The 23,018-nt window shown below is 48.9% G+C and overlaps 1 protein-coding gene across 1 annotated transcript; it reads left to right on the top strand.

Annotated features, from left to right (window-relative positions):
• Positions 1–3,315: 3,315 nt before the first annotated feature.
• LOC307107555 (somatomedin-B and thrombospondin type-1 domain-containing protein-like) lies at positions 3,316–21,440 on the top strand (the record flags this gene model as incomplete). The annotated part of the gene is made up of 5 exons (XM_079784856.1): positions 3,316–3,559; positions 10,748–10,942; positions 14,065–14,143; positions 16,977–17,153; positions 21,323–21,440. 5 exons carry the CDS (start codon positions 3,316–3,318, stop codon positions 21,438–21,440), a joined length of 813 nt encoding a protein of 270 aa, XP_079640982.1.
• Between the last annotated feature and the right edge of the window lie 1,578 nt (positions 21,441–23,018).

The following is a 23,018-nucleotide window of genomic DNA, read 5'->3' as shown; positions in this document are numbered from 1 at the left end:
TTCTGGGGTCATTAATTAAGCAGCAATACATACAGAGACAGACCTGAACAGTGAAGGGAGACTGACCTGCATCCTTCTGCCCCCACCCAGAGTTCAGTGCCCTGCAGCCCAGACCGACAGAGAGAGGGGTGCCCAATCTCAGCTGGACAGCTCTCTGCATTCTGACGGGCCTCCCTCTCCCTGCTAAGAGGAGAATAAGCTCTTTGTGCCCACGGTTGTGGCATCTGCCAAGAGCCCCACAGCCCCCAGGGCCCTTACAAAAGGACAGCAAAGGAGGTTTTTCTGGGAACTGGGTCACCAGTTATTTGGAGGCTTCAAACCTGGACTAACAGAGAGAAACCAGATAGAGGAGGCTAGAAACTACAGGAGGCTGCTGGGCCTTGTCATGGGGATTTCTCAGGGACACGTCCTGGTCAGGAGTGGCTGTCTGCCCCTACTTGACCCTTACATCGATAGAGTCTCTCTCTCTCTCTCTCTTTCTCTCTCCCTCTTCTTTCTGTCCCTCTTCTTTATTCTTTCTTGGTAGTTAAAACATTGGTAAATCAAATATATAGATCCTCTGTCTTTCAACCCTTCCTTCTTCTTTTACTTATAAAAATACTAGAGGCCCAGTGCATGAATTCATGCACGGGTGGGTTCCCTCAGCCTGGTAGCCATTAGGGCCGATTGGGGCGGCTGGCGGGGGAAGGGACTGTGGGAGGTTGGCCAGCTGCGAGAGGTTGGCTATGGGAGCGCACTGACCACCAGGGGGCAGCTCCTGCATTGAGCGTCTGCCCCCGGTGGTCAGTGTGCGCCATAGTGGCCGATCAACCAGTTGTTTGGTCGTTCAGTGGCTTAGGCTTTTATATATATAGACTATTGGCTTTGCATTTATAATAGTGATATCTTTTCTTTCTTTTTAAAAATAGACTTCATTTTTTAGGTCAGTTTTAGATTCACAGTAAAATTGAGGAGAAAGTACTGAGTTCCCATATATCCCCTGTCCTCCACCAGAATGGAATATTTCTTACAATCGATGAACCTACATGAACACATTCTGACTCAAAGTCCATAGTTTTCATTAAAGTTCACTCTAGTGTTGTACATTCAATGGGTTTGGACAATGTATAATGACATATATGCACCAATATATTATCACACAGTGTAGTTTCTCTGCCCTAAAAATCTGTGCTCCACCTATTCATCCCTTCTTCCCCCTTAATCCCTGGAAACCATTGATCTTTTTACTGTCTCCATGATTCTGCCTTTCCCAGAATGCTTTGTAGCTGGAATTGCACAGTGTGTAGCCTTTGCAGATTAGATTCTTTCACTTCATAACATGCATTTAAGATTCTTCCATGTGTTTTCATGGCTTGATAGCTCATTCCTCTTTAGTGCTGAATTAATTCCATTGTCTGGATGCACTACCTTTTATCCATTCACTTAGGTGCATCTTGGTTGCTTTCAAGTTTGGGCAATTATGAACAAAGCTGCTATAAACATCATGCAAAGGGTTTTATGTAGACACTAGAGGCCCGAGGCACGAAAATTTGTGCAAGAGTAGGCCTTCCTTCCCCCAGCTGCCGGCACCTGCTACCCTCTGGCACCTGGGATGCACACTTCCCTCCTCCGGCCACCAGCAGGCACCTGGGACCCGGATTGGCTTCCCTCTGGCCCTGGCTTTGTCAGGAAGGACATCTGGAATGACATTTGGAAGACGTCCGGTCTAATTGGCATATTACCCTTTTATTATTATAGATAAGTTTTCAACTCATGTGGATAAATACCAAGAAGCACTATTACTGGATTGTGATGTAAGAGTGTATTTAGTTTTGTAGGAAACTGCCAAACTGTCTTCCAAAGTGGCTGCACCACTTTGCATTCCCACCAACAATGTATGAGCTCCTGTTGCTCCACCTCCTCGCCAGCATTGGTTGTTGTCAGTGTTCTAGATTTTGGCAGTTCTAATACACGTGTAGTGGTATCTCATTATTTTACTTTGCATTTCCCTGATGACGTATGACGTGGAGCATCTCTTTTTATGCTTATTTGCCATTTGTGTATCTTCTTTGGTGAGGTGTCTGTTTAGGCCTCTGGCCCATTGTTTAATTGGAGTGCTTGTTTTCCTGTTGATTTTTAAGAGTTCTTTGTATAATTTGGATAACAGTCCATTATCATGTGTGTCTTTTGCTTTCTCCCAGTATGAGGCTTGTCTTCTCATTCTCTTGAGTGATGCAGGTTTGTAACAGATAAATCCTTTTGAATTTAAAAAAAATTGGTTCATTTGAGGAGAAATATTCAGAAAAGGACAGTTAAGGTGGTAGGAATACAGCAAAAAACGAAGGTATATGAAAGAAACTCAGCTCTGGCTAATACTTATGACACAACCAGAGCCTGGTACACAGCTTGGCTCCCAGGCTCCTTACCTGGCAATTATTATGGCTATTATTATTATTTTAACCAGAGGCCCGGTGCACGAAATTTGTGCATGGGGGTTGGGGGGTCTCCTCAGCCTGGCCTGCACCCTCTCGCAATCCGGGACCCCTCGGGGGATGTCTGACTGCCGATTTAGGCCCAATCCCTGGGATTCCTGAGGGATTGGGCTTAAACTGGCAGTCAGACATCCCTCTTGCAATCTGGGACGGGACCGCTGGCTCCTAACCACTTGCCTGCCTGCCTGAATGCCCCTACCCACCTCTGCCTCGGCCTCCGCTGTGGCTTCATCGGGAAGGACATCCAGAAAGTTGTTTGGCTGTCTGGTCTAATTAGCATATTATGCTTTTATTATTATAGACTAGAGGTCCGAGGCACAAAATTTGTGCAAGAATAGGCCTTCCTTCCCCTGGCTGCCAGCACCAGCTTCCCTCTGGCACCCCGGACCTGGGCTTCCCTCGCAGCCTCCAGCTTCGTGCAGAAGGTCATCTGGAAGGACATCTGGTCTAATTAGCATATTATACTTTTATTAATATAGATAATATTGGTATCTATTACTGGTGTTATTGCTACTATAATTATGGTAGAGTGACTACTACTGTTGTTGTTATAACAGCAGATTGTTGTTTTATATTATTATATGTTGCTTTGATGAACCTCTGTGTCACCTCAATTTCCCTGGAACCTGGGGGAACCCTGCAAAGTTGTTGCGATGATTCTCACCATTATCTTGATGTTTCACCTCCACTAGCTGTGCAGAGTTTGGGTGGGAGGAATGGAGGTGGGTATCAGTTCCGTGACAGGTAGGGGAGGGGTCGGGCGGGGAGCCTCCGCCCCAATATGGGGCGGGACGCTAGGGTCGGTCCCTCTCGGTGTCCTCCCCGCCCCAGTCTGAGCTCAGCGATGGTCCCTCGCGAAGCAGGTCGGATCCTGCCCCTGGCACTGGTCCTGGCCGCAGTGGCCGCGGTGTCCTGGGCGAGAGGGCCGCCTGACGCACTCCGGCCGGGGCAGGGCTGCTCCGCGCTGGGCCGCTGCTGCCCCGGCCGTGACCCGACCTGCGCAGCCCCCGGGCCCCCGCGCTGCTTCTGCGACCAGGCGTGCGGCGCGGCGCGGGACTGCTGCGCGGACTACTCGCGGGCCTGCCCAGGTGCGCCGGGAGCGCTCGGCGCGTGGGGAGCGGGGTTTGGGGGTGCGGCGGGGAACGTTAGGTTGCGGTACACCGAGGGTTCTGGGCCTGGAGGTGCGCGTGGAGAAAGTTGCGCGAGGCATGGACCAGGGCGCGTGAGTCTCGGGGGCGGAATGGAGAGGGATGCTTGGAGAGTTGAGGGGTGTTCCAGAGAAGGGGGTGCAAGGACTATGCGCCGGACTTGGAGGGGGCTCGATGGTGGGGTGCTCACGGAAGAGGCGCGCTGGCGGGGCACCGGTGCGAGACGGACACTGAACGGAAATAGGCGAGTTGGGGGCATGGAGGGGTGCGAGGTGGGAGAGGGCGCTGAGGTTGGGGTAGGGTGCCAGATTTAGCAAATAAAAATACCAGAGGCCCAGTTAAACTTGAACTTCGGATAAACAACCAATAAGTTTTTTTTAGTATAAGTACCTCCTATATATTGCACAGGCCACACTTCTTTTAAAAGCCATTGATTATATTTTTTTCTGAAATTCAAATCCAACTGGGCGGGCGTACAGTGTTTTATCTGGCAACCCTAACGGGGTGGGGGGGCGGGGGGAGGGGAAGAGACGTGGGGCATGGAGGGGTGCAAGGGAGGATTGAGTGCACGAGCTGCATTGCAGACATGGGTGGTGGTGGTGGTGTCACAGGGCATATGGCAAATGGAGAGGGTGTTGAGAAGGCCGAGGGCTGGGTGAACCCGGAGGGGCGGGAGAACTGAGGGTGGGTGGGGGGAGGAGCAGGCTAAAACTTGGTTAGGCCAGCAGAGGTGGAGGTAACGCCTCCCTGTGGTCCTGGTGCTGGGAGTGGCCAAGGGACCAGGGTCTAACTCTAAGCATTTCCTGTAAAGACCCCACCTGAGTAGTACCCACCGCGCTCTGAAATCAGGGGCTGATTTGTTGAGTTACTAGTGGGGAGGATTCTGTCTTCTTTAAATCCCAGGAGTAAGTTTTTCACACCCACTGGAGACAAAAATCTACATTCTGTCAAGTGGATATGACCCAATTTTGTCAGGCGATATAGCAATTGGACCCTTCTATCCTGAAACATCAGTGGTCCTTCAGGGATTTACATTGAAAAGAATTTACATTTAAAATGTAAGAATTTACAATTTTACAAAAATCCTCACTTGAGGATATTTTTCCCCCCAATGATTTCCAGAGAGTGGAAGTAAGGGAGGCAGGGGGGAGAGAGAGAAACATCAATGTGTCACATCAACTGGTTGCCTCCTCCCAGCACCCCTATCGCGCTGAAATATCTGCAACTGAGGTACATGCCCTTGACCCAGATTTGAGCCCCTGACCCTGTGGTCAGTGGGCTGGTGCTCTATCCACTGATCCAGACCAGCCAGGGCAAGAATTTACAATTAAAAAAAACCAACCTCAAAATTGAAGGCACCCAACATTTATTGATCATTTACCATGTCTGTGCCCAAGAGCTAAGCTGGGTGTCTCATCAAACCTGATTACTTTCTCACAGCACTCTGGGGTCTCTGCATATAGTAATGTCCCCCTTCAGCAGATGAGAAAAGCTGGGCTTGGAGAGGAGAAAGCTTTGGCCAGCCAAGGTGTTCCAGCAGGTTTTGAACCTGGTCTGATCCTGGTCTGAGTGGCTAATGGTGGAAAGTCAGGCAACAGTGAGAGGAAAAAGTAATTTGTGGTGGTGTATCTCCCCAAATCATAGACGCCCCCAGAATAAACTTGCAGAAGGACTGTCTTGGGAACACTTTCGTACTTGTCTGCTTTCTGTACAGAGTGCCTGCAGCCATGGGGTCATTCCGAGTGTGGGGCTGCCCCCATCGGGCTCCCCTGCCTTAGCCCAGGGGTGGGGGCCCCAGGAAGGAGACAAGGCAGAGGGATCAGTGATACTTTCCCACGGTCTGACCCTCGTCCACAGTATCACATGATGTTATCAGTTCCCCAGCATTTTCCATTTTATAAAGAGCTTGGGCTGGTGGGCCCACGAGCCTCAAAGCGTTGAGTCTCTCTTTGTTTTGCTCCTTTGGGAAGGTGTCAAAAAGGCAGCAGACCTAGGATCTGCCCGCTTGTCTGGGCTGGATGGAGCCAAGGTCTTATAAATAGATCAGGGACAAGTTCAATTTCCTACCTCCCAGAGGAGCAGGGCAGGAGGGGACATGGCGACTAGTTAGGAGGCAAGGGATGGAGAGAAGTATGTTTTTTTTTCATGAGTGATTCAGGGGATAATGTTGACTGACTTCAGTAATTGATCGTGGTAGAAAGAGATATTAAGGATGACTTAAAAAAACACACCCTAACATTTACTGAGTACTTACCAAGTGCCGGCTCCTTTAAACCTCACAAGAACCCTATGGAATAGTGTTTTCATGTCCATTTTACAGATGAGGAACTGAGGCACACAGAGGTAGGGACCTGCTCAGAGTTGCACAGCTATGAAGCAGCAGATCTGGGATTTGAACCCCAGCGGTCTGGCTCCAGACCACAATACTGTATGGTTGCTCAGGAGGGGGAGGGAGACTTGAGCCTACGGGTGGAAGAGGCGCACCTGACATGCCCAATTTCAGTTCAGTCACACCGCGGGCCATCTGCTGTGTGCCCAGCTCAGCTAGAAGCCATGGGGCTGGGGAGATGGGCTCTGATCCCCCTCCAGCTTATATTTTGGGAAGACAGAGTAGCCGTGAAAGAATTTTAATCAGAGCAAGATAGCAAGACGAGGCTTGGAAAGAATCAGTGAGGATGGGATGGAGGCAAGGAGAGGGTGCAGCTGGAGTGACTAGGAAGGCCTTAAAGGTTGGACATCATTGCTTCATATTTTTCAAGTTCATTACCAAGTGTTTTCGTGTATTTTACATCCTTTAATTCTCACTTGAACCCTGTAAGGATCAATGTCCCCATTTACGCACTTACGTATTCATTGCCCTAGTCGTTACTCTAAGGTTTGACATAACTCAAATTGACTTAAGCTAACAAGGGAACTGATTAGCTCAGGTAACTAAGAAACAGTTCATGGACTCTGGTTTCAGGCATGGCTGGATCCAGGGACTCTAAGGATAGCATCAGGGCTCTATCTCTCTCCACCTTTCAGCTCTGCTTGTGACAGCTTCATTCTCAGGCATGCTGTCACCAAATGGTAGCAAAGGTAATACCCAGTAGCTCTGAACTGGTTCCCTAGTGGCATGAGAGCTTTTTTTCCCCATTTGTTCCAACCAAAATCCTAGGGATGGTTTTCATGGGCCCAGTCTGGGTTACATGCTCATCCTTGATTAATCAATTCCTGAGCAGAGGAGAAGGAATATGTCAATTGGCCATGTTTGTCTCACAAACCCCATCAAAGGAATTAGGGGTGAGGTTCCTCTATTCAAACCGTGTGGACTGAGAGTGGGGAGGATTGGTTCTTCAAAAGAAAACTGAGGCATTGTTACCAGAAGGTGGCAGTAAGGAGGCTGGGAGGGTAGAAATGACTGCTGCCTACCACTGAGCTGTGAGACTGTGCATTTAAAGGAACTTGAAGCAAAAGGGTGCTGGGACATTAAATAGAAGGAGGAGGGAGTGAATGACCGAGGGCGTGTTGCAGGAACAACTTACATTTTAGCCACTAGGCTTGGGGGTCTTTATGACCCACTATCAAAAAAAGAGCTTTTGTGAGCCAGGTCAATAGGATACGGGAATCACTCAAGGATTTCAGGTGACAGGTCAGAGCTGCATTCCAGGAAGATCCTTTTGGTAGACAGTGAGGAGGATAGACAGTCAAGGGGCTGGGCAGTGAGATTCAGAGAAGAAGGTGGGGTTTGGATTGTCCAAAAAGGCATTTCCTGATGTTAGAGTGGGGGCAGAGGGATCCAAGGGGACTGTGGGAAATTCAGTCTGGCTCCAGCAGGCTCAGCTGGCACGATGTTATCTGGGTCTCTAGGGTGGGATGAGCAGCCTTTAAACCTCCCTCCACCTCTGCCCCCTCTTTTTTTAGCTACACTGATAAGCTAGAATTTCTCCTTTACTCAGAAAAAGGTGGGATGGTCTTTGCTTTGGGAAACACCGCCATCTGGTGGTATTCCTTACAATGCCAGCCTGTGGTCCTATTTCCTTTGTTGTTGCTGAGGCAAGCGTTGCTCATTCAGTATTCATTTACTCATTCTTTACTGGGCCCCTATGAGCCAGTTCCTGTGCTTGGTGCTGGGATTCAGCAAGGAACAAGGACCGTGCTTCCGTGGAGCCAACACGAGTGGCGGAGGCTGACAAGCTATGAATAATCACACGAATGTCCTGAGTCGCAGCCCTAGGCCTAGGTGAGGTGTGATGACAGTTCCCTGGGGATATCACATGAGCATGCTGCTTGGTGACTTCACAGATGCCAACAACATGGAAAGATGTGTAGGGTGGCATCTGCCTAATTTTCTGCAAATCTCCCATCTGCCTGACAGGCAGGGCAGGGCAGGGCAGGGCAGGGCAGGGCACCATGGTGGGACTTTGGTACTCCCCTTTGATTCCTATAGTAGTCATCAAAGCCATGTATGCTATCACTGCCTTCTCCGTCTCTGACATCACTTCCTACCGCTCTCTCTCCTGCTCCAGCCACACTGGCTGGCCTCCTCACTGTCTTTGAAGCATGCAACCTTGACCCTGCCCCAGGGCCTTTGCACTGCCCGTTTCCTCTGCCTAGAACCCCTCTCCCCCAAAACCCCCCCCCCCCTAGGTACCTACACAGTTCCCTCTATGGACTCCTCAGATGTTCTGTCTTGGAGGCCTGCCCCCTTTGACCCCTTCATCTAAAACAGTTTCTCATCATCTCACCCCTGCCGTTCTTATTCTGCTCTGTTTTTTCTCAGAGAATGGAGCACTAGTTGAAATTACATCATAGGTCGTATTGTTTATTGCCTGTTTCTCCTGCAGAATGCCAGCTCCTCCAGGGAAGGGGCATTTTCTGCTTTGCTCATCTGTGTTCCTGGCACCCAGCTCAGTGCTTGGCACACAGTAGGCCCTAAATAGTTGTCCAATAAATGTGTAAAGATCACGGTTGTTCCGAGCATTTACAGTCTCCTCAGTGCCTTGAATTCATCATTGCACCAGCCTGTGAGCCTGCAGTTCGCATCCAGGTTTGTCTGACTCCAACACCTTGGCTGGGCTTAGATATTCTGCCCCCTTAAGCTGCAGTTGCCTCTTCTGTGAGGTGATCTGACAACAGTACAAATACATATAGGAGTCGGGCCTGGCAAGTGGCAGATGGTATGCCCAGAATAGTAAGTGGAAGAGAATTTGATAAGGACTCTATTCACAGTGGGCTACAGGAGGAAATGGTGTTATGGGAGCCTGGTGAGAGCAGGATTCATGGCTGAAGGTGCCCCCTCACCAGGAGCCAGGCTGAGTCAAGGCGGGGGGCAACAAACACCTGGGCCACACTCTCCTTCCTACCAGCACCCCCATGCGCTGACGTCCGGTGGCATCTGGGGTCAGGGAGCCTCTGTGGTGCACAGGCTTCCCAGAGGGCACAGGACAGAGGAGGCCCCAGAGCACCATCTCCTAAGATTGTTGTGAGGATTACATGTGACTGCCTGGCTCAGCACAGTGACATCATTGATGTCATTATTAGGTTGCCACGCTTGATTTTCTCCCTCCCCCTCCCTCTCTCCTCCCTCCCCCTCCCTCTCTCCTCCCTCCCCCTCCCTCCTTCCTTCCTCCTCCTCCTTCCTCTCCCCTTCCTCTCCCCTTCCTCTCCCCTTCCTCCCCGCTTCTTTCCTCCTTCCTCCCTCCTCCCTCCTTCCTCCCTCCTCCCTCCTTCCTTCCTTCTCCCTCCCTCCTTCCTTCTTCCCCCTCCCTCCTCTCTCCTCCCTCTGAGCATTTCAGCTCTGCTAAAAGTGGAGATCTGTGCAAGGGTATGTGACTTCCTGAGGTGCCAGAAGCAACACTGTGTTTCCAACACAGTGACCTCATTCCCTCATTCAAGGATGTTCTTTGTCTCACATTTTCATGTTGCCGAACTAGGACGTGTCTCAGAGCTGGTGAGGGCTTTTCATGAGGACCCACCTGTCTCTCTGTTCACCACTGTGTCTCCTGGCTCACAGTAGTTGCTCGTAAATATTTGTGGAATGAGTGAGTTAAGTTTGACGGTAGGAGCCCCTGTGTGTGCATGAGTGTGTGTGTGTGTGTGTGTGTGTGTGTGTGTGTGACTGTGTGTGGTGTGTGTGAGACTTGGGACTCACCCCATCCGACTGGCCCCTGAACTGGAGCTTCTTGCTCTGCATCGCACCACCACCTGCCACCTCCATCCCAGAAGGCAGATGGGGTCTCGTCTGACATCAGCTGTACTTTGCGCGACTGGAAACTTTTGCTGTGTGTGAATGACAGCAAAGCATCTCAAGTATTGATTTGGGAGTTACAAGCAAATTTTAGCAAACAGGCAAAGTCACAAATACAGAATCTTTAAATAATGAGGATCAACATAGATATCTTTAATAATAAAAGCATAATATGCTAATTAGATCAGACGTCCTTCCAGACAACGCTGTGGCGGCGGGGGCTGAGGCAGAGGCAGCCGCCACGGCGGAGGGGGCCAAACCCCTTGCATGAATTTTGTGCATCGGGCCTCTAGTATAAATACAATACCTGTGTGAATTCTTAAACGTTGTGTAGCACTGCTTTGCAGGTTTTAAACTGTCTGTACGTATGTCACCAGAAGCAACCTCTGTAAGAGGCTGTTTTCCACTCCATGCTGTTGCAGTAGCTGAGGTTCATGTCGCTGCAGCAGAGGATTAGCTGTATTTACTGAGCACTTGCTATGTGCCAGAAGCATGTGCTGTATGACCTGTATATATTGTATCCGGTTGAATCCTCAAGGCCTCCCTATCAGGTGAATATTCTTTTTATTCCTTTTGACAGGAAGAAACTGAGGCACAGAGAGGTGAAATCAGTTTTCAGTGCTTAAGAAATGTTTACTGAAGGAATGAATGACGAGAACAACTTAAATGATCACCAGAAGGATGATGGATGAATAAAACGTGGGAATGTTAAGTTTAAGTAGATGTATAAACAGTTACCATAGAGAAACTTTTGAGGAAGGCATGGGCTTAGGGTTGCAAGAGTCCTAGTGCTTTGCATGGTGTTTCTGAGGGTTTGACTTGTGGGAAGGTGGCGATCTGGCCCCAGGCCAGCCCAAGGCCAGGCACGTTGCCCCTGGAGACTCGACCTTCTCTTCCAGCTGTCTCCTGCGTTGTGGCAGAGTGGAGTGGCTGGAGTCGCTGTGCCAAACCCTGTCAGGTCTCCTACCGTGTCCGCCGGAGGCATGTCCTGCAGGAGCCAAGGAATGGGGGTGCTCCCTGCCCCCATTTGGAAGAGCAGGCTGGCTGCGTGGAGTACCGGAGCCACCAGGGAGTGGAGTGCCAGCAGTCCTTGTGTGAGTTGGGTGGCCACCAGGGGTGACTGTCAGATCCTGTGTGGGGTCCAAGTTTGGGGCAGGACTTTGCCTTCCTTTGCCCTGATCCCCTCTTCTCACTTTGTGAATGAGGTAAGAAGCTCTGACTTCCTCTGGGCATCTCGTCTTCTTTCTACTCATCTCCCAGTGTGAACCATCAGGGCTTTGTATGCACATGATGGGAAACCCAACTTAAACTGACCTGAGCAAAAATGTGTGCCTCCCATGGACACAGACAATAGGGTGGTGAAGGCCTTGGGTGGGGTGGGAGCAGGCTGGGAGATCAACGGGGAGGAAGAAGGGGGCATATGTAATACTTTCAACAATAAAGATTAAAACACACACACACACCCAAACAAATACCCCCCAAAAACCCAATATATAATCAGGTACAAAAAAAAAAAAAAAGTGTGGCTCATGTAACTAAAATTCCAGTGGATGCATTCATGGCCGGATCCAAAAGCTCAAGCAATGTGGCCAGGACTCTCCGTTTCTCAGTTCTGTTTTCCTCTGAGTTGGCCTCATTCTCGGGCCAACTGGGGATGGTCTCTGACAGCTCCAGGCTTACCTCCAACCTAACAGCTAGGAGAAAAGGTCTCTTTCCTCACACTTCCAGCAGATGTCCTGGGATGATATCTTATTGGCTTGACTTGGGTCGTGTATCCACTGCTGAGCCAATCAATATGCCCAGAGCGATAGAACACACTGATTGGCCAAGGCTGGGCATGTGCTCCCTTTGAAGCTGGGAGGGGGGTCAGTCCTATTTGAGTAAGATTAGGGGAGGGGTGTTCTCCAAAGGAAAATTGGGTTGAATGATGTAGGACAGACACAACTATAGAAGTTTAGCGACATTGCACACCTGGACAAAAGTTTTTATGCCACTACAAAAAACACAAAAAAACACGTGATGCCGGTTTTGTAGCTGAAGAAAGTGACCAAGAGAGAGAGCACAGTGGTTTTCCTGAAGGAGTAGAAGAGGAGGCAGCAGGTCCATGCTGCAGCCTGGTGGGGAGAGGTCATTCTACAACGACATCACAAACTTTACCCTGGAGTCGCCCTCCTGCTTTCAATTCTCCAATAGCGACCCAGTGCCCTTAGAGTAAAACACAAATGCCTCATCATGGTCTATAAGCTCTTGCCTCGTGTGACCTCATCTCTAAGCTCCCTTGCCCCACTTTATTTTATTTTTAAAAATATATATTTACTGATTTCAGAGAGGAAAGGAGAGGGAGAGAGAGAGAATCATTGATTGGCTGCCTCCTGCACGCCCCCTCTTGGGGGATCGAGCCCACAACCCAGGCATGTGCCCTGACCAGGAATCAAGCCGTGACTTCCTTGTTCATAGGTCAATGCTCAACCACTGAGCCACGCCTGCTGTCCCCCCCCCCCCCCGCCCACATTTTAAAGGCTCATTCTGATCATCAAGGGGACAGTGGATCAGAGGGCAGCAGGGAGGCCAAGGAAGAGGTGACTGTAGTGGTGCATACAAGAGAGGATGGTGGCTGGACCAGGGTGGTGGCAATGGGATGATGGCAGTGGCAATGTCATCCCTTTTGCCTAAAATCCTTCTCCCTGTCCCCCGACACCCATATCTAACCTTGCCCCGCCTATTATTTCCTGCCCAGATGTCAGTTTCCCAGGAAGACCTTCCTGACTGCCCCTACTATGTGCCAAGCACTTAGCCACATTCCTTGACTCTGTGAGGCCAATGATACTATTCTCATTTTTTAGAAGGGGAAACCAAGGCTCATGGAGACACAAACCTTGCCCAAGATACATTGCTCACCATAAATCACCTTATGTAATCCTGACAATAACTATATGATAAGGTCCCAGTATTATCCCCATTTTGCCGATGAGGAGACGGGCTCAGCAGGGGCAGTCACTTGACCGACATCACTCAGCTATAAGAGGCAGAGCTGGGACTAGAACCTGGGCTTCTCTGGGGCTCTCCTCACTTCCTTAGGCTGCACCAGAAGAAGCACCACGGATGTTTAAAGAGAGGAAGGGAGATTTCATATTAAGTGTTATGGCAAAGGTCACGCCCATAAAGGGTCTCTATGGCAGCAGCAGGGGAGGGGCTTGGGGTGCCCCAGTGTGGGCCTTTTCTAGGTCACTAGCATTAGTTCAACACCAAACATTAAAAAATTTTTTTATTGATTTTAGAAAGGAAGGGAGAGAGAGAGGAACATTAATGATGAGAGAGAATCATTGATCAGCTGCCTCTCGCACATCCCCCTATGCGGATGGAGCCTGCAACTCAGGAATCAAACTGTAATCTCCTGGTTCATAGGTAGAGGCTTAACCACTGAGCAACACCAGCTGGGCAATACCAACTCTTTGATTCAGCTCCATCACTCAGGGAATGGGGAGGAGTAGGGCTTACTTTGGACTTTTTATTTCCCTAATGAATCACCAACCTCTCTTTTTCTGTGTTTTCTGTCTGTTCTAGGAAGAAGAGACTTGGAAGTTGGCCCAACAAAATAACTTATAAATTCATTTACCTATCCATCCCTCTGTACCTCCTTTCTTCCATCCTTACATCTCCCCATCCATCCATCCATTCATTCATCCATCCATCCATGTGTCCAATTTTCCATCCATTTATTGTATTCATTCATCTCTCCATCTGTCATCTCTCTATCCATCCTCTTTGCATTCATCATCTCTGTCTTTTTTCTATCCCATATTCCCATTTATTTACCCATAATCCATCCATTCTTCATTTCTTCCATCATTTTAGCCATCCATCCATCCATCCATCCATCCATCCATCCATCCATCCATCCATGCATCTATCCATCCAACCAGTTTTTAACTCTTTTATCTACTTTTTACTTACTCATATATTTATAAAAATCATTCATTTGAAAAGCGTTTGAGACCCCCTATGCAACTCACTGTGCTAGGCCCTGAGTCTCAGAAATAAATACGATCCTTCCTCCAGCATCACATAAAGGGTACTAGTGGGGACCACTTACCCAGTTCCAGGATCCCATAGTCTCTGTAGGGCTGCTATATAAATGACTCAGAAGCTAGGAGTACCTAACTCAGCTTCCTGTGGTCGTGCTGAGTTACCTAACTGTTTTCTCCTTGGCCCACAGTCCCTGCTCTGATAACCACAGGCAGATACGGGAAAGAACGGAGAAAGCAAAGTGTCCCCAAGGGGCAGGAGATATTAGGGTAAGTTGAAACAAATGAACCCAAAGTCAAACTAAACTTTGTGTACATTTTCATCATGTCTTTCTCTTACCTTGACTCCCCATTTCTTGTCCTGTTACGTTTGTAAGCTCATTAACATGCTTTTGAAGTCCTTAATAATTGGTCTCCATTACAATTAATTAATTAATTAATTCACTCACTCAATGTTTATTGAGTGCCCATTATATGAAAGGCACTGTGATAGGCCTTGGGGCTATAGCAAGGAGCATAAAAGGACAGACATACTTGTCTTCATGGAGTGGACAGTCTAGTTGGAGGAGACAGGCAATAAACAAATAGCCTGTCAATGGTGCTAAGTGCTATGCAGAGAAATAAGGCAGGGAAGAGGGTGGGAGTGCCTGTGGCCTCCTCACCGAGAAGGAGACGTTTGAACTAAGATCTGGAGGAGGCTTTCTAGAGGAAGAGCAGGTCTGAAAAAGGGACCAGAAAGTGCAAAGGTCCCTGGGCAGGGCATGCCTGGTGTGTTCAGGATCAGCACGACCAGTGTGGCTGGATGCAGGGAGAAGGAGAGTGTAGGAAACAAGGTCAGAAATATATCTCACTGGGCCTATGGGCTGTGGTGAGAAGTTGGACACTTTCTCATGAGACGCGAGTCAGGGGAAAGTTTTGAGCAGAGGAGTTTCATGATCTCCCTTGAGTTTTCATAGGATCCCTTTGAATGATATTTGGAGAGAGGCAAGAAAGGAATCAGGAGACCAATAGGGAGGCTACTGCAATGGTCTAGGCCAGTGGTCGGCAAACCGCGGCTTGCGAGCCACATGCGGCTCTTTGGCCCCTTGAGTGTGGCTCTTCCACAAAATACCATGACCTGGGCGAGTCTATTTTGAAGAAGTGGCGTTAGAAGAAGTTTAAGTTTAAAAAATTTGGCTCTCAAAAGAAATTTCAATCGTTGTACTGTTGATATTTGGCTCTGTTGACTAGTGAGTTTGCCGACCACTGGTCTAGGTGAGAGATGAAGGTGGGTTGGACCAGGGTGATAGCCCTGTACCTTGTGAGGAGTGAATTGCAGGGACTGGAGGCAGACCAGTGGGCTGGGGATGGTGGTGATAAGGTCAGGCTTCAGGATACTGCCTGGCACATGGCAGGTACTCAACAAATATCAATGGAAAGAATAAGGTCTGAACAAAAGCTGGCAATGGAGGTAGAGAGGGAGCTATATTAGTTAGGATGCCTTTCGTTCAGGTGCCAGAAACTCAGCTCATGCTGGCTCCAGTGGAAAGGGGTACTATTGGTTTATATAACTGGGAAGGAAGTTTTGAAATAGTGTTACTTCAATCATGAGGTCAAATAGTGTTGTCAGACTCACTCTCGTATTCATTCTCTCTCTCTAATATTCTCTATGCAATGGCCAATGTGGGAATCAGCAGCCCAACATCCTCCCAGCTTAGCAATGCCAGGTCCCTTCCTCCAGTCTTAGTGTGTTATTTCTGGAGGAGAATTTGATTGGTCCTGCTTGAATCCAGCCCATCCTTGAACCAATCACTGTGGCCCAGAGGATAGGAACTCTGATTGGTCACTTTAATCATCTGCCCAGGCTAGTGGCAGGTGTGGGCAGCCAGGACCAGCCACCCAGAATGATTGCCCCTCCAAGACCAAATAGGGTGAGGGCAAGAGTTCCCCAAATAAACTACAAAAAGGGAAGAGAAAGTGTATTGGGAAGACAAAAGGTTCATTTCTCACAGGCTTCTGGTAAGGGACAGATTCCTGAAGAGTCCTGCGGGCAGCTCAGAGAGGAAGGGACAGGTTTGGGGCTGTCCTAGGAGAAAACTGTCTCCTCCTGAGGCCTCCCAAAGGCTGCAGCCACCAGGGGGCATTAGCCCCACACAGTCACCCCCGAGTCCTTGATAAGCTGCATCTCCTCCAGCAGGGGGTGCCATTTACTGCCATTTGTAGAAAAGTTGGGTAGAGGTAAAATTTTGGCAAATTGGCTCTTACTTCAAATACCCCATAATGGGAAGTTTCCCTTTTAAATAATTCTCATGGAGAATCTCTTCTATAAAATAGGATCCTTGGTAAAATGAAATGGAGTGGTTAGGCGTGTCAATTTAGGCTTTTGGGGTTTATTGATGGTTCCATTTTAGGCGCAACCTCTTATTAGCTATGACTGTAGACAAGTTAACTCTCTGATCCTCAGTTTCCTAATCTGTAAACTGGGGCAACACCTACGTCACAGGATTTCCTTATTCCATTGGACCAAATGATTCATTCAGCACATTTTTTTTTAAAATATATTTTATTGATTTTTTACAGAGAGGAAGGGAGAGGGATAGAGAGTTAGAAACATCGATGAGAGAGAAACATCGATCAGCTGCCTCCTGCACACCCCCCACTGGGGATGTGCCCGCAACCAAGGTACGTGCCCTTGACCGGAATCGAACCTGGGACCTTTCAGTCCGCAGGCCGACGCTCTATCCACTGAGCCAAACCGGTTAGGGCCATTCAGCACATTTTTATGCGCCAGTACTGTTCTAGGAGTTGGACAGTATGGTGAACAGAACAAGCAGAAATTCCTGCCTTTGTGGGGCTGACATTCTAGTGAGGAGACAGATGAGAAAGAAACCATATAGTCTTTTGGATGCAGTGCTTGGAAGAGGGCCTGACCATGGCCCTCAATGAGGTTAAGTTAAAAGAGCAGGAGCCACGTCTCTTGTTGAATGCAACCTGTTTTTGCAGGTTGGGCTGCCCCAAAGGATACTATACCAGAGAGAAATTGTATCAACCTAGGCCTCCATAGGGCCAGGCCTCCATAAATGCTCACAGGTGCCTGGGATGGTGTCTCCCTGTGTGGCTGCAGGTACTGTGTCCAGTTCCAGCTGGGGCCCATTCCAGGGAGCTGCCGGCAGGTGAGGGCACCCCATGCCCAGTGGACGAAGTATCTGACCCAGGGCCACCTGGTCTGTGTCAGGTGTGAGTGGCCTGCCCAGGATGCCAGGAGCCGACGTTGCTACGGGGACGGCGGCGGGGCCAGAGAGTGAGCAGTGGGACTGGGGCATGGGAAGTGTGACTGCAGAGCCCAGGGCTTCTCTGCTGCGTGAGGGGTGATGGTGCCACTGGAGCGAGATGCTGCTGCTGCCTGGTCAGGGCGGCACCCCGGAAAGTCCTGGTCTCAGTGTCTGAGGAGGAGCAGCCCCTGCCACTTCCAGTTATGTGGCCCAGGGCAAATCTCATAACTTTCCTGAACTCCAATTTCCTGAAAATGCAGATAGTAAGATGAACTCCCCATGGAGCAATGGTGAAGGTTAAGCAAGATTGTGCAAGCCAAGGACTTAGCATACCTCCTGGCATCCAGAAAGAGCTCAAGAAAAGTGAGTTGGTATTACTGTGGAATCCTCCAAATTCCCTTAAAAGGCAACTTTGGTTACTCCCATATTATAGATGAGGAAACCAAGGCTCAGAGAGGCAGTGTGCTTTAGCCAAGGTCACACAGCAGGATTTGACCTAGATTTGGATTATATCAGCCCCCTAGACCGCTTCCCACCAGAACAGGTGTCTCAGGAAGCACTTAGCATACTAATTATAATAGCAGCTAACATTTATTGAATGTTTACTATGTGCTAAGCATTATTCTAAGCTCTTTATATTCATTCATTCATTCATTCATTCATTCATTCATTCAATAAATATTTGTGGAGCACTTACCACTGAGCATGTGCCAGGCAATGTTTGGGGCACTGGGGAGGCGCAGTGAACAAGGCAGATGTGGTCCCTTCTCTTATGGAGACAACATTTTGCTGTGAGGAAACAGACGTTAGGCAGGTAAATTTGTAATTTGTCAGATGGGACACGTGTTAGGAAAAGAAAGCAGAATGAGGAGGAAGTTCTGGGGGTTGTTCCTTTTCGAGGAAGGTGACGCTGAGGAGGTGACATTTAAACAGAGATCTGAAGGAAATGAGGGAGGGAGCCATGTGGATATTTGGGGGAAGGTGTTCCAGGCAGAGGGAACAGCAAGGTAAAGGCCCTGAGTTGGGAGTGAGACGCCACTGTGGCCTGGGTGGAGTGAGAGAGGGGGAGCATGGTAGGAGGTAAGGATACATAAACACACAATATGCCATTGAAACATTCCAAGAACCCCAAATGGATACTTTTTGGATCCTTGGGTGCAGAGAGATGTGTAAGGTCACACACCTAGCAGGTAATAGAACTGGGATTTAAACTTATACCATTCAGATCCCTGAGCCAAGTTCTAGACTGTTTTCCCCGACAGTGCTTTTCCGGTGCAGAGATTATTATACTGTAGGAATGAGAGCACCCTCTGGGGTCTGTCTGTCCAGGGAGTTCTCCCATTTCAAAGAGAATTTCTTTCCTTTTAAAAGTGAGCAGGGAATGCCAGTGACAAGTAGGGTGCTACAGATAGACGTACCTGAACAAGAGGCATTGAGACCGCACAGATCCAGGCTCAAACCCCATCTCTGGCCTTTACTTGCTGCGTGACTCTGGGCCAGCCCTCCACCTGAACCGGACAGTCCCCACCACGTGAGTTGTGGGAAGGACCCCCTGCCCTTTGCACAGCACCTGGCCCCTCATCGAGACTTAGACGCAGAAGCTGCTGTTGCCATGTCTAACATAAAATGGATAGAATACCTCCTTTGTGAAAATGAGATGTAATGGACATAATGAACTTGGCACATAGTAGGTGCCCAGGAAATCAATGGCAAACAATATTATCACATTCTAAAGTGGCCCACGCTGCCCACCCCACTCTAATCTCTCTCCCACTTAGACCTGAGATTCTACCGTTAGAGACGTGATGCTAGATGCTCACTTCTGAGAGCCTTGGTTTATTCACCCATCTTTGGATAAGCCTTTCTAGCCCTAACACTCGGATTAATCCCCAATTTCTCCTTTTGGATGCAAATATTTCGGGATGTGGGACCTGGCACTCTGGTGAGGCTGAGATGAGGGTCGCAGGAACCTTGGCTCCACCAGGAAGGGGCAGGAATGGAAAGCCGAGCCAGGCTGTGCCAGGGAGAGCCGTCTCTCTCCATTCCCACCATACCCAGGCTCGCAACAGGTGATGGAAGGTCTGATTGGGGCATGAGCTCACCAGGCAGGACTGGCAGAGGAGGAGGATCAAAGTGAGGACAGAGAGGAGCTGTCAGCTGGATTCTTTCTGTGGGCAGCTGGAGAGGGCAGGCTTGCAAAGGGCCCGGGCCGGGAGGGATTAGCCTGTCAGTTGGGGATTTTTAGGAGGGTTTATTTAGCCTGAGAGAAGTGTCTCTGAGTTTGGGACAAGCAGAAGGAACACTTGCCGTAGTCACGCACCTGTGGAGTGCTGGGCACCAGGTAGGCGCTTTGCATCATTCAGGCCCCCCAAGCCCTTTTGAGACAGGAGACATTAGCTCCATTGTGTATCATGAGGATGCCAACAATCACGGTGACTTTATACACTATCATTTGTGAAGCCCCTATTGTGTGCCAGGCGCTGTGCTTAGAAGCTCAGGACAGTGCCCAGCACTTAATAGGCACTCCATCAGTATTTGTTACTATTGTCATTACTTTGCATTTTTAAAAAGATTTGAATTATGCCCACGGAGAATTGGCTAACACATATATGAACAGGTTAATAAATGTTTGGAAAGGAGACACACGTGGGTAGTCACCACCCAGGCAAGGAACAGAACCTGGCCAGCCTCCCAGCCCCCCACACTGCTCCTAACCATAAAGGAAACCACCGTCCTGACTTTCATGGCAAGCCATTGTACAGTTCTCTTAATATAAGCTCTACTCGGTGCAGATCCCTAAACACTATGGTTTAATCTTGTTTTTCCCCCAAAGTTTAAATACATGAAATAATGCAGCCGTGTGCCTTTTGGAATTGGCTCCCTTAGCTCGCTATGAGGTTTGCAAAGTTCATTCACGTGACTGCCTTGTAGCAGTAGAGCTTTCATTCTTATAGCTGACATGGTTAGTTATTATTGTCCGATCTTTTTTTTTTTTTAATCCTCACTGAGGATATTTTTTCCATTGATTTTTAGAGAGAGTGGAAGGGAGGGCGAGAGACAGAGAGAGAAACATTGACGTGAGAGAGACACATCGATTGGTTGCCTCCTGCATGCACCCTGACCAGGGCCAGGGATTGAGCCTGCAACCGAGGTACGTGCCCTTGACTGGAATCAAACCTGGAACCCTTCAGTCCACAGGCCAACGTGTTATCCACTGAGCCAAACAGGCTAAGGCCGTCATGATCATTTTTATTTTCTTTGCACACAGCATCACACAGAACCTTCCAAACTTCAGAGAGGCGGAGATTATGGATATGTCTTGTCCATTGAAGCCATGGTGGAGACTCCTAGGAGCTGGGTCATGACACTCCTTGATTCCAGGGCGCGCGCGTGCGCGCGTGTATGTGTGTGTGTGTGTGTGTGTGTGTGTGTGTGTGTGTGTGTGTGTGTGTATGTGCGTGCGTTTTAATCCTCACCCGAGGATATGTCTTTCTTTGACTCTAGAGAGAAGAGAGAGAGGAAGGGAGAGGGAGAGAGAGAAATATCAATCGGTTGCCTCACACATGTGCCCCAACCGAAGATTGAACCCAAAACCTGGGTATGTGCCCGGACTGGGAATCGAACCTGTGACCCTTCGGTGCACGGGATGGCACTCTAACCGCTTAGCACACTAGCCAGGGCAGAGCCTGTGTTCTTAATGACTCCACTGTGTTGAAAAGGGCCACAGGGAGGTTAAGCAACTTTCCTGGTTTGCCACCTCCCCATACTCTAAGAAGTGAGTCTGGATTGCCCACGTGGCCTCTGGGGTGGGCACTGCGGCCGGCTCAGGGCCATTCTGCATCAGGCACAGCAGACATAGTGCCCAGTGCCTGCCCACTTTTAGGATCCAGGAAAATTTAAAACGTTTAAAATTTCTTTTAAAATCAGAAGGAAAAAGATAATAATAATCATGAAATCGAATAATGAATCCAGCTGGATTATGTTCGTCTTTATACAATGCCGCTGTAAACTATGACTTAACCTTTTGCACTCGGATGTCGAGTGTGACTCGACACGGTTAGCATTAGAATAAAGGAATCGAGAAAAAAGCAAGCGAGTGCAAAGGGTCAAAGTATTTTTCATGGAGGAAGGGGCCCCCACAGCAAACGTCCTGGAGCCTAGAGGTTCAGTGCCCCTGAGCCAAGCCCGTCTCTTGCAGGAACCAGCTGTTGCTGTGGCAAGCGGCCGGCCACCCCCGGTGCCGAGGGACGTGGGCGAGGCTTGGGCAGCTCCCGGACTGTTCCTGCCCAGAGGTCCACAGCCTCATCTTCATCTAGCGTCTCGGCCCCCTAACCGTCCAGACCCCTCCTTTCCAAGGCCTCCCAGGGAACCTCCCGTCCCAGAGCTCGGATTCCACAGGGTCAGGGAGTGGGGAGAAGCCTGCAAATGTGAGACTGAAGGAATAAGCCTTGTCCTTATGTTGACACTGAAAATAGCTTTATGTTTCTCCTCGGGGCCCACTAGCCAGAGCCTTGCTAACATCTCCCTGTAGTTCCCGGCTCCCCAAATGCTCTCTCCTACACACACACTTGTGGCTTTTGCCCTGTCCTCCTTACCTGTACACTTACTTTTTACGGACTCTCCACTCCTCCCCATTTTCCCCACTTAAATAAATTCATTTTAAAAGGCAGCTTAAATACATGTGTTTAAAGAGGAATGTTTTATCAAACTAGAAATGAAAATAAATAACAGCAGTCCACATTTGTTACTAAGTATCTACAGAGTGCCAAGCGCTGTTCTGGCTCCTTTCACATATTGTCTCGTTGGATCCTGAGTTAGGTGCAATTATACCCCCATTTTACATGTGAGGAAATGGAGGCACAGAGACGTTAGGCCACTTGCCCGAGGTCATCCAGTTAGTGAGTGGCACAGTGGGGGTTTGAAACCCATGAGCTACATCTACTGCTAAGATTCCCTACACTAGTAGGACATCAGCACCATGAGGGCAGGGTTTCGATCTGTCTTATTTCCTGTGCTGTCCCCTGTGCCTAGAACAGTGTCTGGCACGAAATAATGTTCAATAAATATTTGTTGAATAAATGAACGAGTAGATGAATGATCTAATTATTATGCTATAATTAGAAGGCATTTAGAAAAATCAACATAATGGAAACTAAACAAGTATGGCTAGGCATTGTTGCCTGTCCAAGGAGCTGAGCACAAAACCTGCTCTCTTCTTGTTCAAACAAGAAATTTGCAAGTGTGTGAGAGATAGCAAGGACCCACTGACATCTAATGGAGACTTGGATCCCTAACAAATTAGGAGTTACAAGACTCGAAAGGGGACTAATTTTCTCCCCTTGGGAGTCAACTGTTATATATAATTAGAGGCTCGGTGCATGAAATTCGTGCATGGGGCGGTGGGGGGGGGCTGCCTGCCTAACCGCTGGCCTGCCTGCCTGCCTGATCACCCCTAACCACCCTGCCTGCCTGCCTGATCGCCCCTAACCACTCTGCCTGCCTGCCTGATCACCCCAAACTGCTCACCTGCCTGCCTGATCGCCCCTAACTGCCTCTGCCTTGGCCCCCATCACCATGGCTTCATCTGGGAGGACGTCCAGAAGGTTGTTCGGCTGTATTACATATGCCCCCTTCCCCCCCCCCCATGACTTCCTCCAGCCTGCTCCCATCTATTAATGTATATTTTAACAGCTTTATTGAGATACAATTTATATACCATACCATTTACTCATTTAAAGGGTACCATTCAGTCCCTTTTTAGTATATTCAATGCTGTTGTAAACCATCTTGTAGTCTATTATTTAATGTCTCATCTTGGGATGGTGTAAAACCATCTCAGATTGAGTTCCCCACTTGCCACTTGGGGAAGCACCGCTGTAATGGATACAGAGCTT

This window comes from Cnephaeus nilssonii (assembly GCF_951640355.1).
Source record: "Cnephaeus nilssonii genome assembly, chromosome: 11".
NCBI classification, from domain to species: Eukaryota; Metazoa; Chordata; class Mammalia; order Chiroptera; family Vespertilionidae; genus Cnephaeus; species Cnephaeus nilssonii.
The sequence above is the reverse complement of the archived record's forward strand: the minus strand, read 5'-3'. Positions and strand labels throughout refer to the sequence as shown.